The 27859-nt window shown below is 45.6% G+C and overlaps 1 protein-coding gene across 1 annotated transcript in view; it reads left to right on the top strand.

Moving 5' to 3' along the window:
- Positions 1–1003: 1003 nt before the first annotated feature.
- Positions 1004–27859, top strand: part of ITPKA (inositol-trisphosphate 3-kinase A) — a 58584-nt gene continuing 31728 nt past the window's right edge. The window contains exon 1 of the mRNA XM_019496468.2: positions 1004–1594. Coding sequence (XP_019352013.2) covers positions 1130–1594 — 465 coding nt within the window. The 5' untranslated portion in view covers positions 1004–1129. The remainder of the gene's footprint in view (positions 1595–27859) is intronic.

Raw genomic sequence — 27859 nt, 5'->3', positions numbered from 1 at the left:
GGTGTGCAGTCAGATGCTGAGCAGTGCAGCTCAACTAGCCTGACTCAGTAAGTGGGTCATCAGCATGATGAACTTGAGTCACCAGAGTGTCCTTAGTAAGGAGCAGTTTCAAGTTTAAAGTGGAGCAAGGAGTTTAGCCAGAGTCAAAAAGGGATCGGATGCATTTTTGGAGGAGAGGGGCATCTGCAGGTATTGAGTTTGGAAGTTAGGTCTGAATCAGAGCATCCTAGACCTTAATGTTGGAGGCTGCAGGTGAGAGTACAACAGTGGGGGCGGACCCCGGCTCACACTCGGCTCACTCTTTCAGCACAGGCCAATTAGATGTGCACTGGGAGCGTGGACCATTCCCCATCAAGTACAGCTAGAAGCCTCCCTTAATCTGGGGGGGCACAAAGCGCACATCAACCGCTTATGGGGGAGCAGAGGGGAAAAACGAGCGGGAATGAAGGTCACCGGTTCAAAACGAGTGCGCGGAGCCGAGCGCGCTGGACAGCGCTCAAACAAGTCCAGGGAGCCGGTGGGCGCCGCCCAGACACGTGAGCAGACCCGCGACGGGGAGGCGGGCCTGCAGTCACCCCCGCCGGAGCCTCCTTCCAGGGCAGCAAGGCCAGGGGGTGGGCCAGGCCCGGGAGGAGGTCGCGGCTTGGTGGGGAGCGCGGCGGGGTGAGGGGCTCGAAACAGGAGCTTCGTGGAGGCCCGGAGCTGCGCGACACGGGCCCATCTGCCACCTCGACGGCTCGCGGGCCAGACCCAGGAAATGGCCGCTCGTCTGTTCCCGGGCAGCCCAGAGCCCTGCGGGAGCCGCGCGGGCCGGCCCTGAGCCTCGTGCGGTGCGCGCCCGGGCCGGGCCAGGGCGAGGGGGGAACGGCTGGGCCGCGGCCGGCGAGGCGGCGGCGCGGCCCGTGGGAAAGTGAAAGCAAAAGGAGGAGGCGGGGCCGTGCCGCTCCGCCCCGCCCCGCCCCACCCCGCCCGGCGGGGGGCGGGGGCCGGCGGCGCTGGGGGCCGCCCCGCGGATGAGTCAGGCCGGGCCGGGCGGGCGGTGGCGGCGGCGCACCTGGCCCCCGGCCCCCGGGCGCACGCGGGAGGCACCAGGAAGTTTCCCGCGCGGCGGCAGCGACAGCAGCCCCCGATGCACGCCCGCAACCGCCGGCCCTGGAGCGGCGCCGCCATGCAGCCCGGCGGGCAGGGCAGCCCGGAGCCGGCCCGGGGCAAGCGGCTGAGCGTGGGCGAGCTGCGCTCGCTGTTCGAGGCTCGCTGTGCCGCCGCGGGGGAGCTGCCCGACGCGGCCAAGCGGAGCCGGCGGCCCCGCAACGGGGTGCTGCAGCCCGTCATCCCGCGCCTCACCGTGACCGTGACCGCCGAGCCGGCCGAGGAGGCGGCGGGCGGCGGCGGCCCGCAGGGGCCGGCGGGGGGCGGCTGGCTGCGCACGGACAGCTCGCCGCACCGCCTGCAGGGCCGCCGCCTCTCCACCTCCTCGCTCTCCTCTACCGGCTCCTCCTCGGTGCTCGAGGACTCCGAGGACGACCTGCTGAGCGACACGGAGGGCAGGAGCCAGGGCATCGTGCACCTGGAGCACGGCGAGGACACCAACCAGGTCAGCGGGGCAGGGGTGCGGGGGGGGGCCTCGCTGTACCCCACCGCCTGCTGGGCACCTGGCGGGGCCTTGGCACCCGCTCGCTCCCCTTGGGCCAGCCACACAGTCGCTTCAGCTGGGTCCTTGGTTAGAAACCAGAGGGTGCCCCTGTGGACGGCAAGGGGCTCCCCATTGCCGGGGCGCTCAGGGTGCTGGCCCTGCTGCGCTGGGGCGGCAGGGACCTGGCATCGCACCCCTGCCCTGTCTCCCCCTCACTCCCCTGCTCCCATCCAAACTGTGTTGGCGCTGACGTGGAGACGTTCATGTGCCAAGCTTTGCCCTCAGCCTGTGCCTGGGGTCACTGACCGCTCGCTGACCTGGCACTTCCAGCTAGGTTTCTGTGACTTCGCTGCAAATAAACTCCTGGTTCCCCTTTTCCCAGTCTCCCAGGCGCTGTGAAAATCCACTGTGACGAGCAGTACTTGTGTGGTGCGTAGGCTGCTGTTTCAGGGTATAAGCGAGAGTAGAGGTTTTTTGGGAAAAACCCTGCTTCTGGCCTGTTCCCTGAACCATCCCAGTTACAACAACGCTCCAACCGCACTGGGTATAAGAAAGTACTTAATGAGCATTAGAACATTTCTGGGGAGACGAGTGTATGGAAATCCACCTAAGTGCTGCCCCTCTCTTTCTTTTGTAGCTACAAATTTGCACTTGAGCTCCTAATATTTTTTTTTTTTTCACTTTTCCACAGGCACTTTTTAGCCTTTCACATTAAATCTTTGGGGGGAGGGGAATAGAACCACCACAGGTTTTTTTTCTAGGCATTTATCAATAGTTATTTCTCCCCCTCGGAGTTTCTGGTTGTCAGTTCTTCAGCTATTTCTTGCTGTAAACTTGACACAGGAGCTTGGGAGGAACTTGGAATGATAAGCATGTATGCTTTTGTCCACTTTGGCAGCAATATGTTCTTCCCAGTAAATCCCTTTAGTAATTTGGCAGCTGCTTGTGCCTGTAAAATGAAGCTTTAAAGGCATGCAATTAGTTGTGTGGTTGTTTTTTTCCATAATATTTAATATAAATTGAACTTGCAAGGCTCCCAGTGAGTTATTCTAAACAGTAACTCAAATATGTTTCCTTAGTAAATGATTTGTTGTTGTAGGGTTGCTTGTGACTGCTGGACCAGTGGCACCTAATTGTTTTCAGGAAATGCAATATATGTTTTGAAGTAAGAGATTAAAGAACAAGAAGCAGTGTTGGCATAGGTAATTGCCCTGGTGGATCTTCTCTTAGGACAGTTGTATAATTGTTATGGTGATAGAGCAGGGGTTGTCAACCAGGGGTATGGGTACCCCTGGGGGACTTGAGAAGGCCCTAGGGGGTACGCGTGGGCAGGTGGGGATGGAGCACTGCCATGTATCATCCCGTGCTGCTCTGCTGGCACCGGACACAGGGAGGCAGGGAAAGCTTGCAAGCAGCAGCTGCTGCTGCTCCGCATGCAGCCATGCGCCACCCCTCACCCCCTGCACCGTGTCTGGCTGCCAGGGGTACAATGATCCAAAAAGGATGAAAACCATTGTGATAGAGGAAGCAGGTTAGAGTGGTCAGGCCATGCACCATTGGTTCCATTCCCATGGCTTTGTGGCACGGTCTTTGGAAAATCACTCTGCTTTTCTGTGCCTCACTTTCTCAATGTATAAAACAGAGAGGGTGATGGCACTCCTTTAAAGGTTTTGCAAGGCTGATAGCTAATATTTATGCAATCTTTTATGATCCTTAGATGGAATTTCTTGTAGAAGGGTGAACTATTATCAGTGCATGATTCTAATGCATTTTATAAAAAATTGTGACCCTTGACATATGGGGACTTTGACAGTAAGTAATAGAATAATTGAAATTAAAGATGGAAAAAGACCTATTAGGTCTTTCAGCTCATTCTCTACTGCTAGTGTAGGGGGTGAGTGGGTGCAGTGATAAATTCTGATACTTTTGAACACCTATGGTTGAGAGCTGTTGAAGTGAACCCTGGCCTGTACATATAATGAATAGAGAGCAGTAAGTCATTATCGTTAGTAACCCTTCATCAATACAAATAAGCAACTGCCACCCATGCTGGCCTGAGGCTGTCTCATCATCACTGAGAATGGTCTGAAGGAAAACTATTCTTTAAGCCAAGAACCATGTTGAATATTGTGAGGACCTGGTCTTGGGAAAGGTAAAACTCTCATTGCCTTCAGTGGGTGCCTTTATGAAGTTCTGATTAATTAGTCAGAGCCCTCTAGCTTGACTTGCGTATCTTTAAAATGCGCTACATTAACGTATGTCAATTGTACTACTCGCTTTTAAATCATATTTAGTTATTCAGCACTATGTAAAGCTGGATAGGGTTCAGAAGAAGCATTTTTTCTAGTTACAAATAAATCATTTAAAATTCTTAAAAGAGAGTCATTAATCAGTGAAAAATGTGGTTTACAAACAAATAGAAAGCAGCCATTTTAAATATTGTGAGCCATGATGGGACTGAAAGACTGTTACATCCCTTTACATGTATGGGGAATCGGGGACTTTCAAAGTATTAGGAGAAGTTCAGGGTTTTTTCTTTTCTTCTTTTAATATATTTTTTGTAGAGCTGCTAAGTGCCACGTAACTTCTTGATCTGCCCTGATCTGAATTCCCTTTTAACTGGTAAAATGCCACACATTGTTAATGAGGATGATGTCCTGCATGGGAAAGGACCGTGCAATCTAGGAACAGTTGTAGTGAGTTTCAAATATAGAGTTCTAAACCAAGGTTTTTGACTCATTTTGCAGCTAAATATCAACTTGGACAAGCTAAGCAGAGTTGGGAATAGAATCCAGGGCTCTAGTATGACGTACACAAACCTCAGTAATTTGGTTAAACTGCATTTTAGGCAAAATGGTACAAATTTTGTGTGTCTCTAACCCAGTGATTTTCAACCAGGGTGCCTCCAGATCCTTTCAAGGGTGATGCAGGCTGCCACTCAGTGTTAGTATTGTTAAGTGTGCAAACACCTACACATGATTTCACACGATAAATCCAGAGGTGTCAAATAGCAATCCATAGTGTCAAAACCATTCTGACCTGCTATGCTCTTTCTGAGGCCTTTGCAAGAGAAGAATTGCTGTATTATTTTTATGTAGTCAAAAGTAAGGAAAGCTAAGAGCTGGCATTTTCTCAGGGGTTCCTTGAATCTGAAAAAGGTTGAGAATCTCTGGTTTGACCTGTGCGAATACAGCATACCTCTTTGCCTCCCTGGTGCATCTAAAGGTGCGAGTCCACTGTTGCCTATGTTCTGATGTCCTTCAGCTCTAGGGAGAAAATGCATACTTGCTGATGTCTGCAGATGACTTGAATAAAGTCTTCATAATTTGTAGCTGTGATGCCTATCATGACTGATTTCAAAGCCAACAATCCTGATGCCCAGCTTTCCACTGCTTTTTGGCAAATGATTGTGAACCAGTAAGTTCATAGGAAACTGGCATGAATCATATACTTTGTGTTACCATGTAGGCTGGATGTTGTAAAAAATCACAGCATTTCTTTTCTCCCACTAGTTGCTCCCATAGCAGAATTAGTAATGTTCTGAAGAGTCTAGATTCAAGGCTACTGAAATGAATATATGTGTATGTTAATGTGAAGACTTCGGAGAAATGGTTGAGTACAATAAAGTATATTTGGAGATGAATATGGGTGTTGTGCATGCTATTTGTTAACGTAGCAGCTGCTTTAGAATAGGGTGGGGCATAGAAAATAAAGTTTTCCTGAAGGGGAGCTGGGAGTAGACCTAGCCAGGATGTGGGAGTAGAGCCAGCCAGAATTTGGGATTTCCAATTTTGGGGACATTTTTGATCTTTTGAAACTTCTCATGAAATGAATCCCCAGAGAGTCTCTTTGGAAATGCCAGTGCATTGTGTTTCTGAAATAAAGTATGCTTCTGGAATCCTGCAGTGGTAAACTGAATTTAACGTTCTGTTGGGGAGCCAGGAACTAGGTTTTGGGCAGTTTGCGAGCCTTGGGATTCCCCACGTTTCCAGGTTTCTGGGTCTGGCTGAGAGTGTGGAAGGTCCAAGAATTCTGGCATGACTTGAGTTTTTTATGGTTTCCAAGCTGCTTCATACAGACCCAGAAGCTTGGAGACTCTGAGAGTATGGAGTCTCTATGTTGCAGGACCTAAAGCCTGGGAACTCTGGTTGGGTTTGGGATTGAGATTGGCGGCCCTGATAGAATCAAGATTTTTTCAGGTTCTTGGCTCTACACAGACACATGAAGCCCTGTTGGGGTAGGCAGGGCTGGCTTGCAGCTGCAGACCTTGGAAGCTTTGAGTTATCTAAGAAGCAGGGCAGCTTTCTGTGGGAAACCTGTCAGAGTTGGTGAAAGTTCAATTAATTCCCATTTGTTTTAATTGTATATTTTGGGTTTGGTGAAGCATCCACATTCGAATGCAGCTCTGGCTTGTTGGAAATCTTAAAGCAGTGTGCAGAGAGATGGTGCTTATGCAGAGAAAAGACCCTACTTATGTAAACATATCAAAAGTCATAAATACATTTATCAAACTAACCTTTCAGCAAGCAAGCTTCCCTGTTGAAGGTGTAACAGTAGTAGTTACTAGGGATGGATGGGGATGGGGGCATCAAATGGTGCAGGACACACTAATGAGCTTTAACTCCTCCCTTCTCCCCTGTTTAGGTGGGGATTTAAAGTTGTTCCCTCTTATGAAAGTTTGCTAGCTTCTACGCGAGCTAAACTCAGTTGGTCTGTTCCAGCTTCCGTATCACACGCTTCCACCTCACTTAACATCATTTGGCAAACTCAGAGTAGAGGCCAAGAATTGTCTGTAATCTGGATATTTCCCCAGCCCAGAGCTGAGATGTGCTGACAGGTAAGTACATGTGCATAGGAAGCCTGTTCTGCTTCTGTCCTGCTAGCTAGGTTTTGTGGTTATGTGAAAATAAGGCTGTTACTATTCAATATCTTCATTAATGACTTGGAGCAGGGGGGCTTTGCCCACACTACAGCTAGAAGGCAGGGAGAAGCAGTTTTGGCAGTGGCTGGGTCTTAGGCCTGGCTTGCTTTGAGCCCAAGTTGAGTCATTCCTGCTTGCCACTGGAAAACATCAACTGCTGACTTGGAGGATGGAACTTCAATACTTAGTCAATTTGTTGATGGCACCAAGAAAGACAGGATTAGGGTTCAAAATGACATTGATAAATTGGAGAAATGGCCTGAAGTAAATAATCTGAAATTCAGTAATGATGAATGCAGAGTACTGATGTTAGGATGTAACAATCAAATGCACACATACAAATTGGAGAATAAAAGATTAGATTGCAATACTGCAGAAAAAGGCCTGAATGTTATAATGAATATGAATCAACAGTGTAGTATTGCAGCAAAAAAGTCAATAGCATACTGAGGGGTATTAGTAGGAGTGTCACGTGCAAATCGTGGGAAGGCATCCTTCTACCCCGTTCAGCACTGATGAAGCCTTACTTAGAGTACTGTGTCCAGCTTGGGTGCACACTATCAAGGAAGATATGGAAATATCAGTCTGGTGGTAAGCAACAAAAATGATTGCAGACCTAGCAATCTGATGAAACTGAAAAGGCCAAAGCACAATTGGAGTTGCAGCTGGCAAGGGACGTGAAGGGTAACAAGAAGGGTTATACAAGTATGTCAGCAACAAGAGGAAGATCAAGGAAAGTGTGGCTTCCTTACTGAACAGGGAGACCACATCCAAATCATTGATAAAGATGTTGAAAAGCACCGGACCAAGCACGGACCCCTCAGGGACACCACTGGCCACTACTCGCCAGGACAACACAGATCTGTTCGTTAGAACTCTCTGGGTCCTACCCTGCAGCCAGCTTCCTCCCACCTAAATGTCAAGCAGTTAAGCCCTCAATCCACCAATTTTCCTGTGAGAGCATCATGGGATACCAGATCAGATACCGGGGTTGAGGAGGACTGGGTTAGAGTGCTTCTGGAGGGGCTGGACATGTTCAAATCAGCAGGTCCAGATGCTCTCCACCCCAGGGTGTTGAGGGAGCTAGCAAGGGTTATTGCAGGGCCCTTGGCACGGCTTTACGAGTGCTCATGGTGCTCGGGCCAGGTGCCAGATGATTGGAAGATAGCCAGCGTGGTCCCCATCTTTAAAAAAGGGAGGAGGGAGGACCCGGGCAACTATAGGCCCATCAGTCTTGCCTCAACCCTGGGAAACTCTTTGAGAAGATCATCAAGGAGCGCATCTGTGATGGGCCGGCATCAGAGATGATGCTCAAGGGCAACCAGCACGGTTTCATTAGGGGCAGGTCATGTCAGATCAACCTGATTGCCTTTTACAATCGGGTCACAAAAGCGTTGGATGCAGGTGTCGCCATGGATGTAGTCTTTCTGGACTTCAGCAAGGCCTTTGACACTGTTGACCACCCCATCCTCATTAAAAAACTAGGTGACTATGGCATCGATGCCTACATGGTCAGATGGATTGTGAATTGGCTGAAGGGGCGTACTCAGAGGGTGGTGGTTGATGAGTTGTATTCGACCTGGGGGGAAGTGGGCAGCAGAGTCCCCCAGGGCTTGGTCCTTGGGTCCGCGCTGTTCAATTTCTTTATCAGTGATTTGGACGATGCGGTGAAAAGCAACCTGTTTAAATTTGCTGATGATACCAAAATTTGGGGTGAGGTGGGTACGTTAGCAGGGAGGGAAAGACTGCAGAAAGACCTGGATAGGTTGCAAGGGTGGGCTAACAAAAACAGGATGCGTTTCAATATGGACAAGTGTAGGGTGCTGCATTTGGGCAGTAGTAACCGGCAGCACACTTATAAGATGGGAAACTCCCTTCTTGAGAGCACGGAGGCAGAAAAGGATCTTGGAGTCATCACTGACTCCAAGATGAACATGGGCCGACAATGCAAGGTCATGGTTGGCAGGGCTAACCGGACCTTATCGTGTATCCACAGGTGCATCTCAAGTAGGTCCAAGGAGGTGATCCTCCCCCTCTACATGACGCTGGTCAGGCCGCAGCTGGAGTATTGTGTCCAGTTCTGGGCACCCCACTTCAGGAGGGATGTGGACATCATTGAGAGGGTCCAGAGGAGGGCCACCCACATGATCTGGGGACAGCAGGGCAGAACCTACAATGAGAGGCTACAGGACCTGAACCTGTTCAGCCTTCACAAGGGAAGGCTGAGGGGGGGACCTGATGACCAGCTATAAACTCACTAGGGGGGACCAGAAGGGTTTGGGGGAGACCTTGTCTCCCCTAGTGCCCCCCAGGATAACAAGGAATAATGGCCACAAGTTGTTGGAGAGTAAGTTTAGATTAGACATCCGTAGGAACTACTTCACAGTTAGGGTGGCTAGGATCTGGAACCAACTTCCAAGGGAAGTCGTGCTGGCTTCTACCATGGGGGTCTTTAAGAAGTGGCTTGATGTCTACCTGGCTGGGGTCATTTGAGCCCAGTTTTCCTCCTGCCCAGGCAGGGGGTTGGACTTGAAGATCTACAAGGTCCCTTCCGACCCTACTTCTATGATTCTATGATCAAAGGCCTTTTGGAAGTCTGGGTATACAGTGTCAACCTACTCTCTCTTATCCAGGTGGTGAGTTGTAGGAGGGGATGAGATTGGTAAGACAAGACCTGCCTGCAACAAAGCCATGCTGGCTGTCATTCAGAATCCTACCTTCTGCAAGCTTATCACACATAGACTCCTTGATGAATTTTTCCAGGATTTTCCCTGAGATAGAAGTTAGGCTAACTGGCCTATAGTCGCCCGGGTCCTGTCTCCTCCCCATCTTTGGCCCTCTTCCAGTCTTCTGGGACTTCCCCCAAATACCATGAGTTTTGGAAGAGTTTCGCCAGAGGTCCCGTGATGATTTTGGCCAGCTCCTTCAACACTTTCGGATGAAGTTCATCCGGTCCTGCTGACTTTTAAACATCTAACTTTTCTAACTGATCAAGCACCAGCTCAGCATCAACAGTAGGAAGGCGGTCATTCCCACCATGCTCATTCTGAACCTTATCTAGTATGATTTTCACCTTAGTCCGGTGAAATACCGAAGCAAAGTAGTCATTCAGGAGTTCAGTTTTCTCCTGAGTGTCAGTAACCAGCTGTCCTCAGTTGTCAAACAATGGCCCCACATTTCTATTTGTTTTCCTCCTCTTCCCTACATACCTGAAGAAGGACTTCTTACTGTCACTGATTTCTGTAGCTAGTTGAAATTCAGTTGCTGCCTTAGCCTTTCTAATCTGTTCCCTACAAGTGCAGGCCGTTGTTGTATAGCCCTTCTTGCCTAAGCTGATCCAAACTTCTATAAAAAGATGATGGCCTCACCTACTCTATATGTTTACAGGGAACAGGACAAAAAGTAATAGGTTTAAAATGAAAACAAGGAGAATTTTGATTAGATATTGGGAAGAACTTTCTAATTGTGAGGGTTGCTAATTGCTGGAGCAGGTCGTTGAATTCCATCATTGGAGGTTTTAAACTGAATTAGATAAGTGCTTTCTGGGAGTGTTTAGACAGGGATGCTCTAGCCTTGAGTGGGAGGTTGAACAGATTATGTCCTCAGGTCTTTTCCAGACCCCTTGTTCTATGATTCCAAATCATGAGTCTGGCTATGTAAAGTAGTTTAAACAGTTTGCATAAATTTGGGGGTGCACCGATAAAGATTTTCTTGCCTGATACCGATACCTGATTATTAACCAACCATTTTGGCCAATACCAATCTGATAACCTATTTACAAGAATGCAGCCAGGCGCTGTGGAGAGGTGAGTCTGTGAAGGGGAGGGGGCATGGTGGGGGAAGGGGCATGGGGCACACATTGAGGCCCCCATGGTGTGGGAGGGAGCGGGGCTGGGGGTGCTGCCCAGTCAGGGCAGTGAATGAAACCCGGGGCTGAGGCAGGGAGCGGGATGGAACCACTGGTGGTTTGTCCAGGGCATCACTGTCCCACTGTTTAAACATGGCAGCAGGGGTGCTTGAACTAAAACCCAAGCTTTACATCAAGCACCACTGCCACCACCATTTTGAAGCACCAGGATGCTTTTAACTGGAGAGGAGCTAAACAGGGTGAGGGTGGATTGGGCTGCCTGCTGTGGGGTTGGGGCTTTCCACTCTGCTGCCTTTGTCCTGGGAGCCCCATGCTGGCCATGTACCCCCTGCCTACCCAGCAGCTGGGGGCACAACTCACTGCCCTCACTGCTTCAGGGTTGGCAGGGAGCGTGCATCTGGCACAGGGCTCCTGCGGAAAAGGCAGCAGAGTGGAGAGCCCTGAGCAGGGACAGTGCTAGGAGGGACTACAGCTACCGCAAAATTCACTGTAACCAACCCTCCCAGTGCTGCCGCTGCCTGCCCAGTCACCCCACACAGCTGAGCACACCCTGCTCCCACCAGCTCCAAGCCCAGCCCCAGCATAGCCCAGCCCCTCACCAGGAAGAGGCGAGTGCTGTTCCTGACCCCAAGCCCATAGTGAGCAGCTTGCATCCACCCTGCACACAAATCTGGGGGAGCACATGCTCCCCATGCCTTCCCCAGGGGAGCGCGCAGTGGTAGGAAGCCCCCAGGATGAGCCATCCACAGCTCTGCCCTGCTTTCTGCCCTGGCCCCAGGTCCCATTCAGGCCCTAACTGGGACATTATTGGCTACACTGGCCAAAAAAAGCTGATAGCCAGTAATGTTAATTTTCCTTTTATCAGTGCTGATCCAATATGCAACTGATATATCTGTGTACCTATACACAAATTGTCATACTTCAACTGCAACACTGCGTTTTGATTAATTAGGTTCATTTTCCAGTGGTTCTTAAAATAACAAACTATTAAAATCCATGCTTTCCCATGCCTTCAGAATGGGATTACTGTTTTCCATTCCCATTTCTTGTATCATCAGAGAGCAGTTCCCAGTATAACTGTAATGTCCATGGTGAAACCAATTGGGCCATTCATAGCTATAGAGCAAATGAAACAAAACAAGAGCTTGTGGACATCAGTTAAAACAGCTAGGGTAGGAAGAACCTTCATTATCACTATATGATGAGTGGTGGTCCACTGGCTGACATCTGAAAGGGACCTGGGGGTGACAATTGGCAGAGGATACATATGAGCCATCAGTGTGATGAGGTCACCAGCAAAGCAAATAGAATTCTGGTGTGCATCAGCCGATGCATTGCTAATAGATCCAGAGAGGTGCTCTTCCCCCTCTATTTGGCGTTGGTGAGGCCACAGCTGGAGTACTATGACCAGTTCTGGGCACCGCACTTCAAGCAGGATGTGGATAAGCTCAAAAGGGTACAGAGAAGAGCCACCTGTATGATCTGGGGCCTGGAGGATAGGTCCTATGACGAGAGACTCCTGGAACTGGGTTTGTTCAGTCTGAGTAAAAGAAGATTGAGAGGTGACTTGATAGCCACCTACAAGTATGTCAGGGGCGAACACCAAGGTCTGGGGGAGCAACTCTTCAGAAAGCCACCCTTTGGGAGGATGAGGTCCAATGGGCACAAGCTAGTTGAAGAAAAATTTAGGCTGGACATAAGGAAAAACTGATTTTCCATTAGGGTATCTAGAATCTGGAACACTCTCCTAGCAGAGGTGGTGCAGTCACCATCCTTGGAGGTGTTCAAGAGGAGGCTGGACAAGCACCTCGTTGAGCTCCTTTGAGCCCAACTGCTTCCTGCCCATGGCAGGGGAGTGGACTTGATGATCTTACAGGTCCCTTCTGGCCCTACTATTCTATGATAGGCCAGCTTAGACCTTTCATGCTGGGACCGTATCTAATTAAAGTAAGTTGCAGTCAGTAGGCGACTTGATAAGATATACAGCCTCTTTTTACGTTAAAAAGGGACTGTGATTTGCTAGTTATAAGAATTTATGATCTATACTGTACGTTTATGATTGTAATGTTGTAAGTCCAGATTTCCTGTAACTGTCATCACGAGAACAGGTGACAGACAGCCAAAAGGAAGGAGTATTAGGTTCTTGCTGTCAGTGATAGTAACCCAGAAGTTTGAAGGGACAGTAGTTGCTTTCTAACCTGAAATTTGTGTGGTTTGGCTGGTCCTCTCGCTCTCTCTTGGTCTCTCTTGCTCTCTCTCTCACTCTCCATTTTTCCATCCTTCATAAAATACCTTAAAATAGGCACGCGTTTCATAACTGCAGGCTGAAAGTATGAACCATATCAGCTCAGGAGCAGATTACATAAGCGAACACACTAGAAGAGAATTTTTATTTTTAAACTGAGCTGGGAGGGGAAGCTGACATGAGTAAGGCCTCCTAATGGCTTTTTAAAGTTATGTGAATTTCATGCTTTTGAAAGACGTGTTGGATTCATAATGACATCCCTGTACCCTGAAGTCCTTTCTTGATTCACAGACTGACTATGATGTGAGCCGCTGCAGCACAAGTTTTCCCATGTTGCATCCTTAATGTATCTGCCCAGGTGAGAGCCATCCCTTGATGAGAGGTTCAGTTTTCATGGTACACTCAATTGGTGACCTCTGTATTGTGACAAAACCAGCAGCAGTGCTAATTGGTTCCACTTGTGGCCATTTATTGCTAGTGTGACTCTTGACTAGTATGAACTGAATTAAGACCCAACTGTTCAGTTGTGGTAGGCTGCTAAATATCCATCAATTGTATTGGCCTATGTCTATTCAAGAAGTGGAGACCTAATGGTTAAAAGGCCCTTTGTACCATTATTAATCATTTGAGCTGTTTAGTTTTCTCTTATGTTTGCTAGTTTAAGGAGCCAGCCAAGTCAAAAGAGGAGGAGCAGATCTAGCAACTTCTGTAGCTCATGGAAAGATTGGATGCATTCATACCATTTGTATCTTCTGTTGAATACTTGAATCATGTAGTTAAAGCCTGTTTGCAATATCTGTTGAATCTGGACAGTGAGGAGGAAAGCTGCATGCTCAGGAGAGGTAGCCATATTTAGAAAGGAGTCAGATCTTTTTTTTTTAAAGATCCCAAACCTCTGGGAAGATTTCTTTTTTCATGGGTCAGAATCAGTTTCCAGGGAGAACTGAAGATTGTTCTTGAGAATTAGTGCTGTGCAGTATATGTTGTTAAAAGGAAGGTTGTGATGAGAGTAGAGCATTCAGGAACTACTCCTGATTCTGCCAGCAACTCTCTCAAGCCTTGAGCAAGTCGCTCAACTTTCCAGTCATTCAGCATATCCTTTGATTCTCTCAGGAAACTACCTGAAGGGGTTTTGTGAGCTTTAGTATTTGTAAAGCACTTTGGAATTGTTTGACAAAAGGCTTTGTGCAAATGCAAAGCTTTGTCCTTTATTTTTAAGTGAATTACAAAGGGTGTTGAATGGATTTGGCTTCATTACTTAAGAAGAAAGGGCCCACAGACTGTTGGCTGCTTATGGGATCTGTGGATTTGAAGGTTTTTCTAAGGAAACATACATTTTATTAGAGTGGTCTCATGAGGAGAAGATATATAGCAGAGTAGCAATAGTAACATAGACAAAGAAAAGCTTCCAAATATACATAAAGTACAGTTTGCAGAGAACATAATGGATGTTGGATTGGTCAAGTGGCCACAATCTAAAAAAAAAAGTGTTTTAAGGCATCCATATTCAAGGTGCAGTAGATTATTGGGTTAAAGTAGGGAAGTAATCTTGCCTCTACATAGTGTATTAGTAAGGCTACCCTCTATCCCATCTTTCTCATATATAATCATAGAGAAAAGGGTAGAGATTAAATGCAACATCTTATCAGTCTGTGACTTGGTGGAACTCACACAATGCAGATTTTGACTTTAATTTATTATCCAGGTGTTCTTATTGGTGATTTTATCTCCACTAACAAATTCACAGCACAGGCAGGGAAGTATAACAGATTCATTATAACAACATATTTTGGGGAAAAACAAGAAACCTTAAAGAGAAGAAGTTTTTCTTCATTCCTTCACCTTGCTAAGAGCAATCGGAAAAGTAGAGGGAAGGCTCTTTGAGGCTGTCTACCCATCTAGTACTTTCCTAGTAATTTTAATCACTCTGGTTATTAGATATTGCTTCCATGTTTAACTGGTCCACACTAATGGAGAAGGCTATTGAGATAATCCATGAAAAGCAACCATTGTGTTTTGTACCAGTAGATTCTGGACATCAAATTAGGGATAGAATCTTTCCTCTTGTCTTCCATCACACAGCAATGTGACTGGCATGGAAGAAATCCACCATTAATATGTCAGTTCTTATTATTTTCATTCCTCGTGAAGGAAGTAACCAAAGACCAACTATTAACTCAATTCAGTGGAGTATATAGTGAAGGCATGGAACAGGCTGGTTTCAAAGCTGACCAGGAGGTATAGTTTTCTACAGGGGAAGAATTCATGCACCACCGTAAGTTTCATGGGCTTTCTGTGGCAGGGGCACTAGAATTTACATTCTTCCTGGAAGCATGTATCCACCGAGCCACAACGGGGAAACTGCACCTCTGCTATGAGCCTCATGATCTAGGGTCCAAAGTCAAGCAGTCAAAAATTAGGAAATGTGAGACTGAAATTGCCTGGGCAAGCTAAATTTGGCCCCTTGAATGCATGCTTTATGATATGGTTGTATAAATTACAGGAGCATGTATGTATTTTTAGATAGGATACCTGTCTATTTCAGTTTACAGAAAGGACCATGCTCACTTCATGAGCAGCTATTCAACATTTTGTTTTTTCCTCCTTCCTCAATGAGTGGCTCCAGGCTGTGTTTACAGCACAGTATACAACACCTGCTCTGAAGGCAGACCTATTAATTTCTTCCTGGGTTTTCTGTGGCGGTCATTACTATAGTAACAGAGTGCTTTGCAAATTCTAATGAGTTTATTTTCACAACAGTCCTGTGATATGAACATGTACTGTCTACATTCTATAAAGAACTGGGGTACAGAAAGAGAAAGGTCAAAAGTATCTGTTAATTTTGGGTACCCAAAATGGGGTATGCAAGTTCCGAATCACCAGCATATGTAGTACTTCCATAACGCTGTATATGTTCAAAGCACAGCTACCGATGACTTCAGTAGTAACTGAGTATTCACCACTCAGTGGCAAGTCATAAAGTCACCTGCAAAATGAGAACTACAATTAACCTTTTCAAAGGTGATCACAAAGGGCAGAATCTACTGTGCTTTATACATTCCAGTGGCAGTTCAGTTACATAGCCATTTGAGTGACATATACCCAGTGGTATAACTGCTGCTTTCTGATGCGAACACAATCTTTGCACTCCTGTTCCACAATGTGGCTTTTCAAGTGTCCCCACAGCTGCTGACTGTGCTTAGCAGGCTGCATGGTGGCTGGCTGAGTATCCAGCTTCATGTGCTCTACCTTGGTGAGGGCAAATTCCAAAATGTAGCTGGGCAAAACCCCATGCCTACCCGAGGGCGGGGAGGGGGGGCGTGGGGCGGGCTATGAGAAGGACCCTCCCATGTTTTAGCTCAGTAGTTGAGTTCTTAAGGCACTTGGCCAGATACTGAGAGATGCAGGTTTTAAGCCTCTCCCCCTGCTTTTCTGCTTCCCTTCTTTGGCGGAGAGACAGGAGAGGGAGGGAGAGATGTGCCATGCCATGCTGTGCCAGGACAAAGAGAACAACCTTGTGGACCCTGAGGTGGATGTGCCTTGAAATGGAGGGGGGGGCAGAAACCTCTTAGAGCTTTCTATCCATTTGTATTCAATAAATTTTAAATACACAGTGCAGTGGTTCAGTGTCTAACACCCACTAGTCATGGGTTTTTACTTGGCTACTTTTTTGGGACTTAATCACCAAGGTATGCGCATAAAGAGCTTCATCATAGTGCAGTACAATGAGCATTCTGAGTAGTTGAATGGATGCTTTTGCATCCAGACAGCTATGGAGTAGGGCTGTAAACTCTGTTTTAAGTACCAAAAATGGGAGTTATGTGGCTGGGTAAGTTGCACTTGGGTATTTAAAGTGCAATAGGATTTTGTCCTAAGTGGCCTGTTCAGCATCACATCAAATCTCTTAGAGGCAGGGATATATTTCAGTTCACAAAAGTGTCATTCATCTATCTAAGACTACGAGGTCAGCTGTGATCTTCCCCTGACTCGTTCTCTGTCTATGTTCCGAATGCTGCAACAAATGAAGTAGAGGTCCTATAGGCAATAATATGCTTCACTTCACAACTGTGACAAGCCAGCTTTAAAAATATTTAATAACTGATCATTAAGCAAGTGTTGTTTTTTGCACAAAATAAGGCAGGGATATTGTGGAAATAATACGTCTTTAAATGCATGTTCATAAAGAACTGGCATCATCATAATGTATCAATGCAGTCACAGGCAACCTTAATTCTAGCACCTTTTAACTTTTTAGTGCCAAATCTTGCAAACTTAATACTGTTTTAAAATATAATTTTATATAATTTTTAAGGTTTAAAAAAAAGCAAGCTGAAACATAGACTTCTGCATTAATGAAATAACTAAAAACAGTAATAGGTTGTTATGTATGTGGGCCAGCATTAGAGAGGATGAGGTGCCCATCTTCTAGGGCACCTCATCCTAGAGGTATACTTAACAGTCCTAGGTATACTTAACATCCTAGAGGTGTAACTTATCCTAGAGGTATACTTAACAGCAGAAGAAGTAGAGCTTTCACAATTCTTGGAATTCCATTCCAGGTTCGGGAGGGGAGGGGTATTCTCTAGTAGAGTCAAAAAAATTTGCCCATTTTTTCCACACAGGACTATTTTTGCTGTGTCCCCTGTCCCAGTCCTGTTTCTTCTCTACTTTCTTCCTACTCAGATCACTCCTGTTTTCTGCACTTAGCTAATCTTGCTCTCTCAAGCTTCTCACACCTGTCTCCTTGACCAGCACGTTCTAGTTTCGCCCCTCCAGACTCCTGATCTCAGCTTTTCCCAGTCATGTTATTGTCTAGCCAGTCCTAGTGTTGTGATCCTTATATACCAAGTCTTATATAATGGCAAAGGAATATCATTGAATACCTTGCACTGGGTTTTCCTATGGCTGGAAATGGAATGAAAAGAAAATAGGAGAGGAGACCTGAAGCTTGGTTTGTCTGATGTTTTAAGTCAACGGTTGGCAATATACAGCTTTTGGGGTCAGATCCAGTCTGTGGACATGGGGCTTTGCAAGCAGGGAGCTTCTGTGGTTGTTCTTCCCTTGCTGCTGTGGGGAGAAGTTGCAGCCACTGGAGCTTTCTCTGTCCCAGTGCTGGAAGAAATGGTGGTAGCTGGGTCCTAGCACCTCGCTGAGTGAATCTGACTTGAGCTGGGTCATTCTGGCCTACAACCTGAAAAACATGTTGACCATTGTTTTAAGTTACTTGACTCTTAAATACATTTTAAGGTTACTGATTTTTACTGTCACCATAATTCTGGGTTATACTTGATGAAATCATAGTATGAAACAAAAAGAGGTTGTCAAACTATAAAATTATCAAAAATAGTCCTCCCCTCCCCAATTTTTGTTTTTTTTTAATTAAGGAAAGATCATTAAAACATTAGAATCAAACTTACACTGATTTATGTGGTAACCTTGGGCAAGTCACATAGTAGGGAGACCATTGTGGTGTTTATGTACTGTAGTAGGGTACAGCCAGTTTAAATTTAATGTTTTGGAAAGGATTTGGGGATGTTTGACTTGTGGATAGGAAGGTTAGAAATGGGTCTGTCCCACGGTACAGAATCTAGACTTCCTGGGCCTTTGAGCAGTTTTGAACCGAAATGGAGGCTTTGAATTGAAATGGGTCAGTGCTACTTCTGTGTGACCAGGCTGAACTGGAATAGCAAATCTGAACTTCTCAAACAGTGTGGTAGTTAGTCTCTGGAACTATGCTCTTGGCACTTTCCCATCTCTAAGATGCAAATCCTATTTATGTGTTCAGTATTATAATTATTTACCTAGGTGTAGAGATCAGTCAGCTCAGCCTGGAGCTTCAAACTGAATAAAAAGTTAAAGCAGGGGAATACCCTGCTCCATTTCACTTGCCTAAAATCCTTTATGACCTATTTTTAAAAATATTTAAAATGTGCAAGGGTGTTGTGGAGTCTTTCAATAGTAGCAACAGCTTTCAGATTTTATGTTGTTTAATCATTACGTGCTATCTTGTTGCATTTGATTAGAGCTTTAGAAAGCTGGAGCACTGAGCCCCAGGGAAAGCCCTGGGAAAGAACATGACTTCAGAAAGGTGCAGTCTTCGGGGTCCTCGGTCTGTCTTTTTGCGTGGCTCAGCTTGCTCTTCAGTGCAGTCGGTCAGTTCCTGGGCTAGCATCTGGGGAAATTGGCATGTTTATGCCACTAGCTTGCCCCCTCACAATGGACAGGCAGTAACATGTAGGAGCGAGAGGTGGGGGGTGCTTTCTGTGCCTTCTCTCACCTTTCCAAAGGCAGGGTTTATCTGGCTTTACGTATGTTAGATATGAGTATTGTGCAACATAAATAATTTTTTTTATTATTTGCCCTCGCCATTCCCATCCATGTACTTTCTGAGGACGGAAAGGTTAACTATGTTTGTAGTAGAGTTCAGTCTGTTTGGGGAAACCAGGATAAGCTTCCTAAGCTACAGCTTTACACAGTGACAAAATACTATGTCAAACGAGCTGGATTTGTAACTGATCCAATTTTATTGTTCAGGTAAGTGTGGACAAATCCAAACAGACATTGTTGACTCATATTTAGCTTGTAACCCCCAGGTCCTTTCTCTGCAGTTGTGCAGCCTGGCCAGTCATTCCTCAGTCTGTATTTGTGCATGCTATTATTCTGTCCCAAGTGCAGGATTTTGCATGTATGCTTTCTGAATCTCATCTGGTTGACTAAGGACAATTTTTCCAGTTCATCCAAGTCATTCTGAATCCTAGCCCTGCCCTCCGGCATCTGCAAGTCCACCCAACTTGGTGTCATTCACAAAATGTGCTCTGTGATCCAAATCAGTAATGAAGATGTTGAACAATACTGGACCCAAAACAGATCCTTGGAGAACCTCACATGATATCTCCTCTCAAATAGACGTTGAGCCATTCCTGGCTACTCTTTGAGCACAGTGGTGTTATGGTCTGTCTGGATTTTTTGCAACAGAAGAATTGTTCTGTTATTTTTATTAGTCAGAACAACAAGTGGAAGTTGAAAGTTGGATTTTCCAAGGGGTTCCTTGAGTCTAATGAGGTTGAGAACCACTGGACAACATTGTGGATCTCTCCCTTCTCCACCTGCACATTGGGTGACTTGCGCTAACTTAGCTTAATGAGGCTGCCAAGACCTGGGGTCTTGGGCAGTTGCCCTGGTTGCTAACCTTCAAAACTGCCTCGGATCAGCTTGTACAAGGATCAAAGGAAAAGGCCCCACTTCCCCCTCTAGCACTGGGACAAGACTTGGGAGGAAGTTAAAATACTTTCCAGGGGTCCTGCACTGGCTCATCAAATCCTAGCCAGTCCCAGAGTCCTTCTGTAGCAGTGGCATTGGCCTTGAACTGATTCCTTTTTCTCTGAAGGGAACCAGGGGTAGGTGATAGAGGTGGGTGACTGGGGAATGAGTAATTTTCTTTGTATATTGTACTTTTTGAGCAAGAGAATACAGACAAGGCAGTGTAATCAATCTTGGCTTGAGAAGTTGCCTGTGCGTGCTGCTTGTTTCCCTGGCTGTGCTACGCACTATAAACCATCTGCACTGACACTTTAAATGTTGCCTTTCTTTTCCTTTCCTCATCTGCTGTGCTGTGGTGTATTGTTGCTGGTCACTCTTGGATTCTGCTGCATATATCCAATCTGGCGCACAGGCTGCCACTTATTCTAGGTTTTCAGTAAACCGGCTTGTGTGGTTCCACATGGCAGAGGATGGTTGGCTTCCAGTTCTGCTGTCAGATGTCCCACTGGTAGGAAAGTCTCTGTTTTTGTGCATCTCTCTGCTTTACTCTGAGGATGTAGCACTAATTTAAAGTTTCTTAGTAACCCATGTATAAGCTCCACACATTTATTTTCTTAGCAAGGTAAGAACTGATATTTGTATTTGTGAAAGGCGAGAGAAACCCAGGCAAGCCCTCTTGTTTATCTGTAGGGCAGTGGAAATATACTCATTATAAAGCAGCAACTGCCATAGAAAATGCCCATGATAGCTCATAAGGCCACACCCATTGCGTCAATTCAGACTTCTAGTTAATCACATCTGCTTGCGTTGGATCTGATTTTGACCCCTTGTCTCAAGTATGTGGTTGGGAAATTAATGTTTCTAATAATTTCTGGAAGTCCCACCAGAACTCCCTGATCTGGTGGGATTACCTTTGCTTGAGGCAGAGGAGGAAACAAGCCTATCTTTCCTATATCTTCTGTTAACAGAACACATTCCTGATCTCAGTGGTTCTGGGTCTACAGGGGCATGAATAGACCCTATATTGAATAGAAGGAGTGTTGTTGCTTTGGGGTTTTTTTCTTTTTTTAAAGCTGAGAAGAACTCAGGGTCTCTAATCCTTGGGGTTCTTCCCTAGTTAACTTGCTGACCCACTGTACTTTCTCATGGAGTAGTTCTCTACATTCATTCAACCCGTTTATAGGCTTGGCAATGCTACACTCGCTACCACCACGACTGAAAGAGACTTGGGGGTTGATTGACCACACGATGAACATGAGCCGCCAATGCAATACTGCAGCTGGCAAAGTGAACAAAACTCTGGCTTCCGTTTAGTGATGCATCTCAAGTAAGACCCAGGATGTCATCCTTCCACTGTACTTGGCCTTGGTGAGGCCACAGCTGGAGTACTGCATCCAATTCTGGGCTCCACAATTCAGAAAGGATGTGGAGAAGCTTGAGAGAGTCCAGAGGAGAGCCACATGTATGATGAGAGGGCAAGAGAACAGGCCTTATGAAGAGAGGCTGCGAGCCATGGGGTTCTTCAGCCTGGAGAAGCACAGGCTCAGGGGCGACTTGGTGGCAGCCTATAAGTACATAAGTGGTGTGCATCAGGATCTGAAGGAACACCTGTTCACCAGAGCACCCCAAGGGATGACAAGGTCCCACTGTCACAGACTCGTGCAAGACCTTTTTAGGCTGGACATAAGGAAAAACTTCTTTACTGCCCAAGCCCCCAAGGCCTAGAATACACTCCTCCCAGAGGTGGTGCAAGCACCTACTCTGGATTCTTTTAAGATACATTTTGATGCTTAACTTGCTGGGATCCTTTGACCCTAACCAACTTCCTGCCCTTTGGGCAGGGGCTGAACCCAATGCTTTTACGAGGTTTCTTCCAGCCCTAATGTCTGTGAAATCTATGAAATCTTGGTTTCTCTCACTGAGTTCTAATATTGAACTGGTGATTACCAGAAGAGTAAGAAAAAGAAATTCCTTTTCATATAGTAGTTTGGAATAATCTCACATTAATAGTGTTAAAGCTGTAGGTTATTAAATAAAGTGACTGCTGAAGGATGTGGCTTTCCTGTAGGTAACTACCACACCCTATTAGATAACAGTGTCCTATGGTTTATTGACAGTTCCATTCCATTTGAGAGGCTAGGTCATATTAGTCTTCCAGCATACTCGCTGGATAAAACAGTAACTGTTTATAACCTTTCAGCGGTGTGTGGCTTTGGAGGAGGCATTGGAGAAGAGGGAGAGAGACAGGACTTTGCCTTGTGGTAGATGGGAAGACCAGGTGGAAAACTGTTGTTACTGTCTGTGTATCTAATCTTCCCCTTACTCAATATATGTCTAGATTTTACTAATACTTTGTGCTGCTAATATAGTACCTTTTATTTGAAGGTCTCAGAATATTTTAGAAGCATTACTGAATTAAGTTTTTCATCCCTTCTGTGATGTTAGTGTTCTTGTATGCATTTGGGGAAACCAGAGCACAGAGAGTGACTTGCCCAGGATCATAGGGCGAGTCAGTTGTTGACTTCTGTCTAGAACCTAGAAATCCTGATTTCCAGTCCAGTGCTGTAATGTAGGGCTGTCATTAGTGGAGTTCTCATGCTTGAGAGGAAGCAAAACCATATTTGTGTGTATTTTTAAATGTGCCTGTTAGCAGTAGCATAACTGGGGGGTGGCAGGGAGGATCCAGAGCAGCAGCCCCAGGCAACACCAGGCGGGAGTGCAAAAATAGCTGCTATTGCAATGCTGCAATCAACCTATTAACTTCCTCATATATATTTTTTTTAAATTCTTATTTACAGACAAATCTTGAAGGGTGGCTCTTAAGATTTGTAAAGGATTAATTTAAGTCAAGATTTTAAAACGTAGAATCATTGAAATGTAGGGAATTTCAAAAGAGCATCTAGTCCAACTACCTTATTAGAGGCAGGATCAAGCACACCTAGACCAGTGGTTTTCAAACTTTTTAGACTATAGGCACCTCTCATCATACTTATTGCACCCCTTGAAAAATGCCAGGTCTTAGCTTTCACTCATTTTTTGATTATGGAAAAGTAAGAGCGCAATTCTTCTGTTGTAAAGAACTCAGAATAACTCCAGAAAAATTTTAATGCTACAGATTCCTATTTGAAATCACTGGATTTATCTTGTGAATCATGTGCAGGTGTTTGTCCACCTAACGGTGCTAATATTATGCAGCACCCCACAGCACCCTTAAAAGGATCTCCTGACACGGTTTGAGAATCACTGATGTAGACTGTCCCTGATAGATGTTTGCCTAATCTCTTCAAACTCCTCAGTGAAAGAAATTTCACAGTTCATCTAGGTAGCTTGTTCTGGTTTTCATCACCCTAACAGCTAGAAATTTGTACCTAATATCCAACCTAAACCTTTTGTGTTGCAAATTTTAAGCTGAATTCTTTTTGTTGTCTCCCCGCTAGACATGGAGAAAAATTCATTGCTGTCCTTTTGTTATAACATCTTATATATTGGAAGATTCTTCTTGTGTTCCTTCTCAGTCTTCCCTTTCCCAAACCTAGTTTCTTTAACCTTTTCATGTTGATTTTTTTTCTTGTTTTCTTCTCTAGTGTCCACTTGGTCCATGACTTTCTTAAAGTGTGGTGCCCAAAATGAAACAGTATTCCATCCAAGGCCTTACCAATGAAAAGTAATACCTGACATATGACAGTCTCATTAATACATCCCAGAATGAGATTTGACTTTTTTGTAACAGCATAACAGTGTAGGCTGATATCCTGGGATCCACTATTATTCCCAGTTCCTCTTTTGCTATACTCTTGCCTTATCTGATATTCCTTCCCCAATTTTTTAAATTTATGCATCTCCTTCCCAACTGCAACATTTTGCACTTTCTTTATTGAATTTAATCTTGTTGATTTTTTTTGGACCTTTTTTTCAATTTGTTAGGATTTGATTTGAATTCAGATTCAGACCTATAAAGACATTGCAAGCCTTGTGAGACCCCCTGTTAGGTACAGGGAGAATTCAGGCATGTATTGCAAGTGTATGTGTATGTAGTCTATATATCTGGGAATGGTAGTGTCTATTGTGCATCTTGTAGTGATTAACCTCTACTCCATGGGCTAGAGACAGACATTGCACGTAAACCAGTTTAAGTGATCAGAAACTGGTTTAAAACTGTAGCAGAACAGATGTTCAGTGCACATAAACCAGTTTGAAAATGGCTGAAACAGGTTTGAGATAAACCTGGTTGAATGTAGCATCAGACTTAACTGATTTGGGTCAAACCAGTTTATGAAGTGTCTGTCCCATGCAGTGTCTGTTTTAAATTAAACCAGACTCCCCCAGCATGCTCTCTGGACTAGTCGGGGCTCTCTGCTGCACAGCAGAGCTGGCCCCTCCCCTCTGCTCCCTGGCTGGAGCTTGGCAGAGACTGCAGGCTTCTGTCTAGCTTCCCCCTGCTTCCCTCTTCCCCTCCCCACTCCCTGCTAAGCAGGGATTCCGTCATCCCCTCTGCCTTACCCAGACACCTCTCAGCATTAGCTAGCAGACCACATACTGGCTACAGTCCATGCTGTGGTAGACAGGACAAAGGCAGAATTAACAGGTAGCTTCTAAAGTCCCTCTGTTTTCTTAATAGGGTGATAAGTACTGTATTATCAAGTCTGTGCTGGGCTGCTCATAACGGTGGGGGGAACCCCTCCCTAATCAGAGTGTCCTGCTTGGGCCTGGTTATGCCCCCCTCAGCTCAGCACTCTGGAAAGGAGGGAGGGCTGCTCTAGCACCCCCTGGCTTCTAGCCTGAGCCATTTCAGGCATTTGCCTGCATTGCTGGGGCACATCTGAGTCTGCGCAGTTACAAACTGATTTAGCCTAGCCAGGTTAGCCTAACCTGCAAAGATTGAATCAGTTCAGGCTCAGGCTTTTTGAATGTCTGTCCCTAGCCCATATGTCAGTTCTGAGGGACTGCATTAACCACCTTGGAATCTACCCATTGCAGGATGATAGTTAGAGGCAGCCTTCTGTTCAGTTCATGTAATGTGAATCATAGAGAAGTTGAGCTGGAAGAGACCTCCAGAGGTCATCTAGTCCAACCCCCTGCAGGAGGCAGGATCATCCCTACCCAGACCATCCTATACAAATGCATAATCTAAACTCTTTATAAAACCACTGTCAACCCTGACACAATACAAGCGTAACACCCTAATGTGCTACAAGTAAAGCAGAAGGACAGCAGCAGGAGCCAACATCCTGCTCCTGTAGAAGTGTTCAAGGTGTGGTGTCTGGCCAATGTTCATAGGTATGAGAAGATGTGTTTCTGGTTCATGAGGAATAGATGAGATTCTAGTTTCTCTTTGATAGTATAGGTCAGTGGCATATTTCTGGTGGCAGATGAGAGGAGTATGTGTAAGGGTAATCAGGCAGTCTTAAGATCTCGGAATTTCTGTCAATATTCTATCCTAGTGACATTATCTTCATTGCAAGTAAATCTCACGTAGGCTGGTTTGGAAGGAGTCAAGCCAGGGCCTCAAATGAAGTTGTGCATCAGCTTGGAGAGTAGGGTGATGTCCTAGGGGAGTGATCTGCATGATCCTAGGGAATAATGCAGAATACATGCACTCACCAATCACCTGCCAGATTTGCTAAGCAAATTTAGGAGAAATGATGCCTCTTGAAGTTCTTCCCTGTCTCATTGCCTAAGCATCACCGCTGAATGTTCCGCAAAGCCACACCAGGTTGAAATAGACTGACCATCTGTAGTACACTTGTATTTGAGATCACATGTGGGTCATTCTCTTTTTAGGGCTCTTGCTTCTGTTGGCGGGTGTGTTTGAGCTCTAGACACCCATCAAGGATTATTTAACATAATTGGCGGCCCATTGTATCCACTTCCAGATAGGACCTTATGATCATCTTTTGTTCTTGACTAATAGCATGGCCTCTCTAAACATCCCTGCCTTGTGAGTGACTATGGCAATGGATCACCTGTGACGAATGAAGTGTATGGAGTGGCTGGTAGAGCATGGTGTTCCAGGATTCTCAGAACGGCACAGAAAGTTTTCAATGTCTTGCACACATTAAGGAAGTTCTTCTCCTCCGTCATGCCATCTACCAAGTGTTTGGTTTATTAGCAAAACTTCCAATTGATGGACAGCTGACTCCCTTTGCTCTAAAAGCAAAGTAACTTCATTCTTGCTATGCCTGTTGCAAGGGATTTTCACTTTACTTCTTGAACACTATCAGTTACTTTCTTGCAAGACTGGCCATGTCTGTAGAACCATGTTCATAAAATCATGGGATTACCGGACTGGTAGGGACCTCAAAGGTTACTTAGTCCAACCACATGCACAGATGCAAGATTTGCTATTCCTGTATCCTCCCAGATAGATGCCTGTCTAAACTCTTTGAAAGTCTCTAATGAGGGAGACTTCCTTGGATAGTTGCATTTTGTCCTTGTTGCATTTTTATGGTAGGGAAATTTATCCTGAGGTTTCAGCTAAATCTGCTCTGCAGGAGTATAAATCTGTCACCTTGTGTCCTGTCCTTTGTGGAAGAGAACTAGTTTTCTCCATCTTTATGGCACTCCCCCCTTAATCTCCTTTTCTCCAGACTAAACATACGTAGTCCTTTCAGTCTTTTCTTGTATAACTTTCATTTTGACCCTTTTCTCTTCTTTGTCACTCTCCTTTGGATCCTTTCCACATCTTTCCCAAAATGTGGTGCCCAAATCTGGACAAAATACTCCAGCTGAATCCTAACTAGAACTGAATAGTATGTCACTATGGCCTTCTTTGTTTTGTGTACAATTCATCTGTAAATGTAACCCAAAACTGCATTCAGTAGTTTTTGTGACACCATTGCATTACTGACTCATAGTGAGTTTGTGATCCACCATAGTCCTGACATGGTTCCTTCTGCAGGGAGGCAAGCTCCAAAATGAGCAGGCCATTTTTATGTCCTCCAGAGGTCAAATATCGTCTGTCTCCCATGAATTGAGGTGGTGTTTTTGGAGGGATTCATTTGAGGTAATACTGTTCAGTCCCTGTTGGTTTGTATGCTTAACATATATTCAGGGGTGTAGGTTTTAGCCGTGTTGGTCTAAGGACATAGGCAGACAAGGTTCCTTGGGTGAATTTGATATCTTTTATTAGACCAACCCAAATGGTTGGAGAATAGTTATTAAGCAAGCTTTTGGGTTCAAAAACCCTTCGTCAGGCTAAGGAAGTTTCAGCAGCTGGAATAGCACACACCAACTGCTGAAACTTCTTTAGCCTGACGAAGGGTTTTTGAACCCGAAAGCTTGCTTAATAACTATTCTCCAACTATTTGGGTTGGTCTAATAAAAGATATCAAATTCACCCAAGGAACCTTGTCTGCCTAACATATATTCAGAGATTTAATAATCTATTTGTGAATCTTAAACCAAATCATTTTTGCATATTTTGACCTTGAGGTTTTCTGCTCAGGGAGCAGGTATGCTGGTTACAAAATGAAAAGCTGTGCCTCTGTTCCCCTTTTCCTAAGTGGAAGCCTAGCGTGTCTGAGGACTACAATGCTACACTCCTGGGAACTCTGGCCAGTAAAGTACATCAGTCCCTATCTCCTCTTCTTTCCCTCATGTTTTCTTCCATTCCCTTCTACTTTCCCCTAGCCACTGTGAGGATTTAGCAAATGTCCTAAGCATTCTTAAGAGCAGCACATCTGAGGGCTTGTGCCTGTGCTCTGTGATGCAGTATAAGTTGTGGGGAGGGCCAGGGGGAGAATACAGGGATACAAGGAGTACATCTCACAATTTTATTTTTTTTTTTGTTTCTACTTATTACACGGAGCATTTCTCATCAGTCTGAAGGGGTAGCCCAACCCATCCTGACTGTGGTACAAACAGGAAATGAGAACTCCACAGACAGAGGATACACCTGCTGAAGGCTGGGTAAGCAGCTGTGTCCTCCAGCTA

Source organism: Alligator mississippiensis, chromosome 2 (assembly GCF_030867095.1).
Source record: "Alligator mississippiensis isolate rAllMis1 chromosome 2, rAllMis1, whole genome shotgun sequence".
Classification (NCBI taxonomy): Eukaryota; Metazoa; Chordata; order Crocodylia; family Alligatoridae; genus Alligator; species Alligator mississippiensis.
The sequence above is the reverse complement of the archived record's forward strand: the minus strand, read 5'-3'. Positions and strand labels throughout refer to the sequence as shown.